This window comes from Nyctibius grandis, chromosome 22 (genome assembly GCF_013368605.1).
Source record: "Nyctibius grandis isolate bNycGra1 chromosome 22, bNycGra1.pri, whole genome shotgun sequence".
NCBI classification, from domain to species: domain Eukaryota; kingdom Metazoa; phylum Chordata; class Aves; order Nyctibiiformes; family Nyctibiidae; genus Nyctibius; species Nyctibius grandis.
Genome location: NC_090679.1, coordinates 7,619,707 through 7,624,172, shown reverse-complemented (window position 1 = coordinate 7,624,172; position 4,466 = coordinate 7,619,707). Strand labels below are relative to the sequence as shown.

The 4,466-nt window shown below is 63.5% G+C and overlaps 1 protein-coding gene across 1 annotated transcript; it reads left to right on the top strand.

Annotated features, from left to right (window-relative positions):
* Positions 1-1,443: 1,443 nt before the first annotated feature.
* On the top strand, positions 1,444-4,116 carry LOC137672751 (protocadherin alpha-3-like). The gene has a single exon (XM_068417145.1). It carries the CDS (start codon positions 1,444-1,446, stop codon positions 4,114-4,116), a length of 2,673 nt encoding a protein of 890 aa, XP_068273246.1.
* The last annotated feature ends 350 nt before the right edge of the window (positions 4,117-4,466 follow it).

Genomic DNA, 4,466 nt, shown 5'->3' with positions numbered 1-4,466 from the left:
ATGGGGTGGGGTGGGGTAAAGCAGGGCTGGTTCATAAGGCTTGGACGCGATATGGTTTTTTTTTTCCCAACCTTGCAAGGAAAAAGCAAGCAAGGGAGAAGGAAAGGAGGAAAGAAGGAAGGAAGGAACGAATGAACAAGCGAATGAGTGAATGATAAAGGAGATGACGAGCACGCACCAACGTGTTATCTCTGCATGGTTCATGGAGTTGAGGAGCTCGGCATCCTTGGTGCTCTGTGACGCTGTGTAAGGCTTGGTGAAAAGTGGTGAGGAAGAGGAATGAGAGCTCTTGCCTGAGGGCATGTCCGTGCTCCATGGCGGGTGTGATGTGGTCAAACAGAAAACATGTTGGTAAAGGGAAGGAGAATGGGAGGGCAGGAGAGGGATAAGAAGAGAAGGAATAACACGATACAGAGGAGAATCAAGGAAGGGTACAACAGGGAGAAAGAAAAGCAAACAGATACGAAGCAAGTAACTGAGGGAAAGGAGATAAAGAAAGGAAGAAACTATAAACAAGTTTTCTAGCATGGACCAACGCTTATCACTGTACACAGAAAGGTGGTGAGGGAGAGAAATGAGGAAGGAAAGAAAGAAAGAAAGAAAGAAAAAGTTCTGAAGAAACATCAGAAATGAAGCAAGTAATAAAGAAAGGAAGGGGACAAAGAAAAGAAAGAAAGGAAGAAATCATACAGGAGATTACCGGGACGCAACGACTTTATCTCTGGACGCTGAAGGGAGCTGGTCCCTAAGAGCCTCCGCCTTGGTTAGAGTACTGCGCTCCGGCGGTGATGCCCAGTAATTAGCGCTGATGGCCCCTAATTAGCGCTGATGGGCCCGTCTTTGACGGTCTCCGCCGCGGAGCCGGAGGCTAGTGGCGAGGTGCCACCGGGGGTAAAGGAGAGAGAAGGATGGAAAGAGAAGCGAAAGGAGTGTAAAGACTAAGGGTGGCAGGGCATGAATGAAAAGGAGAAGAAAGAGAAGAAAGAAAAGGAAGAGAAGAAAGCAGAGAGAGAAGAAGGAAGACAAGTAGAAAAAGAAGATAACAAAGTAGGAAAGAGAAAGAATAAGAAAGAAGGAAGAAGGAAAGAAAAGAATGTATGAAAGCGAGCAGCAAGCAAGGAAAAAGAAATAATGACGGCGAAAAAAAGAAGAAAATAAGAAGAAGAACGAGGAGAAGGGCAGAAGAAGAGGCGAGAGGAGATGAGCAGGACGGGGCCGGGGACGCGGGCGGTGTCGGGGAGCGTGCGAGGCGGCGGAGCAGCACACGGTGTCGCTGCAGGCTCAGAAACGGCGGCGGAGCGGCGAGGCGGCTCCGCCCCGGTGCGGCGGAGAGCCCGGGTGTGAGCGCGGGGGGGCGACGCGGGGCGGGCAGGAGAGCCGGGGCGTGCGTGCGTGCGGGCGGCGGCGGGGAGCCGTGCGGGGCCCGGGCGGGCGGCGTGGGCCATGGGCGTGTGTTGGGGGCCCGTGGTGCGGGTGCTGGTGCTGCAGGCGGCGTGGGCGCTGGGCGGCGGACAGGTGCGGTACTCGGTGGCGGAGGAAGGCAAGGCCGGCACGGTGGTGGGCCGTCTGGCGCCCGACCTGGGCCTGGAGGCGGGCGAGGTGGAGGCGCGTGGTCTGCGGCTGGTGGCGCAGGGCCGGCGGGCGAGCGTGGAGGTGAGCGGGGCGAGCGGGGCGCTGGTGGTGAGCTCGCGGCTGGACCGGGAGGAGCTGTGCGGGAAGAGCGCGCCGTGCGCCCTGCGGCTGGAGGTGCTGCTGGAGCGGCCGCTGCGCGTCTTCCACGTGGAGCTGGAGGTCACCGACATCAACGACAACGCCCCGTTCTTCCCCGCCGCCCGCAAAAACCTCAGTATGTCGGAGAACTCCCCTGCCGGGTCTCGGTTGCCGCTGGAGGGCGCGTCGGATGCAGATGTGGGAGCCAACGCGCAGCTCTCCTATACCCTCAGCCCCAGCGAGCATTTCCATCTGGATTTACAAAAAAACGAGGAGGACGGTGAGTCCTTATTCTTGGTGCTCACAAAATCTCTGGACCGCGAGACGCTGCCTGTGCACCGGTTGGTGGTGACGGCGAGTGACGGTGGCCGGCCGTCGCTGACGGGCACGATGGAGCTGGTGATCTCGGTGCTGGACGTGAACGACAACGCGCCCCAGTTCAACCAGTCGGTGTATAAAGTGCAGCTGCCGGAAAATACGGAACGGGGCACTTTAGTGATGAGAGTAAACGCCACAGATTTGGATGAGGGGACGAACAAGAATATCTCGTATTCTCTCCAGCACTTGTTCCCTCCGGATAGAAGAGACGTTTTCGGGATCGACAGAAAGAGCGGCGAGATTCGTCTCAGGGATGCCCTGGACTTTGAGGATGTTGGTCTCTATCGGCTGCAAGTGGATGCAACAGATCAGGGAAACCCGTCGCTGTCGGGTCACTGCAAGGTGGTGGTGGAGGTGTTGGACGTGAACGACAACGCGCCGGAGGTGTGGGTGACGTCGCTGTCGGTGCCGGTGGCGGAGGACGCGTCGGTGGGGACGGTGGTGGCGCTGCTGAGCGTGCGGGACCGGGACTCGGGGGCGAACGGGCGGGTGCGGTGCGCGCTGTGGCCGGCGGCGCCGTTCGGGCTGGTGGCGACGTTGTCGGGCTCGTACTCGCTGGTGCTGCGGGAGGCGCTGGACCGGGAGCGGGTGTCGGAGTACGAGGTGGAGGTGCGGGCGGAGGACGGCGGGGCGCCGGCGCTGCGCGGGAGGCTTGCGGTGCGCGTGCCGGTGTCGGACGTGAACGACAACGCGCCGGCGTTCGCGCAGGCCGTGTACACGGTGCTGGCGCGGGAGAACAACGCGGCGGGCGCGGAGCTGGCGCGGGTGTGGGCGCAGGACCCGGACGAGGCGGGCAACGGGCGCGTGAGGTACTCGGTGTGGGAGGGCGGCGCGGGGGGCGCGTGGGCGGTGGGGGGGTGGCGTTCGGGGGCGGCGTCGAGCTACGTGTCGGTGGACGCGGAGAGCGGGCGTGTGTGGGCGCTGCGTGCGCTGGACTACGAGGAGGTGCAGGTGGTGCAGTTCGAGGTGCGTGCGGTGGACGCGGGGGAGCCGCCGCTGTGCGGCAACGCGACGGTGCAGCTGTTCGTGGTGGACGAGAACGACAACGCGCCGGTGCTGCTGCCGGGCGCGGGCGGCGTGGGGGGTGGCGGGGCGTCGGGGTGGTCGGGTCCGGAGTCGGGGGCGTTGTGGGCGTGGGCAGCGTGGGGGGCGCCGGCGGGGCAGGTGGTGGCGAAGATCCGCGCGGTGGACGCGGACTCGGGCTACAACGCGTGGCTGCGCTACGAGCTGTGGGAGCCGCGGGGCAAGGGCCCGTTCCGCGTGGGGCTGTACAGCGGCGAGGTGAGCACGGCGCGGGCGCTGGAGGAGGCGGACGGCCCGCGGCAGAGGCTGGTGATCGTGGTGCGGGACCACGGGGAGCCGTCGCGCTCGGCCACGGCCACGCTGAGCGTGTCGCTGGTGGAGGGCGCCGAGGCGGCGCTGGCGGCCGCGGGCTCGTCGGGGCCGGGGCTGCGGCCGGCGGCGGCGGGCGCGGAGGGCGGCGCGGGGGCTTTGTCGTCGTGGTGGACGAACGTGTGGCTGGTGGTGGCGATCTGCGCGGTGTCGAGCGTGTTCGTGGTGGCGGTGGTGCTGTACGGGGCGTGGCGGTGGGCGCCGCGGGCGGGCGTGCTGTCGGGGCCCGGGCCGGCGACGCTGGTGTGCGCCAGCGAAGTGGGGAGCTGGTCGTACTCGCAGCGCCAGAGCCGGAGCCTGTGCGTGGCGGACGGCGCGGGCAAGAGCGACCTGATGGTTTTCAGCCCCAACTTGCCGCCGCCGCCGCCCGGCCCCGCGGCGAAGGAGACGCAGCCGGAGCCGCCCGCTCTCCTGGACACGGTCAGTGGCCCTCCCTCTCTCGCCTCTCGCCCCTTCCCCCTTCTCGCCCTCACTTATCACCCGCCCCCTGGGCAGGCGCTGTTTGGAGCCGGGCTCCTCCCGCGGGGCGTGAGGGCGGTGGGTGCTTGGCAAGTTCTTAAGGATGTTACCGGGACCTTTGCATCTGCCTTGGCGACCTTGCCGGAGCCCCGGGCTGTTTGTGTGGGGGAAGACTAACTAAAGGTGTTGCTGCGCCCCGCAGCAGTTAGGGTCCGCAGCTGAGGTTTGCTGTTGTGGGTGTGAGTTGTTCTCCCGCAGAATGCAATCCCTGCCGATGGCGATGAGAGGTGCCAGGACATGAGCTGTGTGGACGCTCTTGGTTGCTGGTGTGTGGCATTTCCACCCGAGCTTGCTGAAGGGGTGCAAGACAGGCAGGCTGTGGTGGTGACAGTCCCCCAGGCACTATTTACTGCTGTTTATTTTGCTGACTGCTGATTGTGCTGGTATCAGATGTGTTTTCTTGACAAAACTCTGTCCTCCTTCTCTTTCATTCACCTTTGCAAGGTGACAGTTGGGACTCCAGGGAT

What these genes read in the sequence shown, in the direction of transcription:
- LOC137672751 (XM_068417145.1), top strand. Translation starts at nt 1,444, where the DNA reads ATGGGCGTGTGTTGGGGGCCCGTGGTGCGGGTGCTGGTGCTGCAGGCG.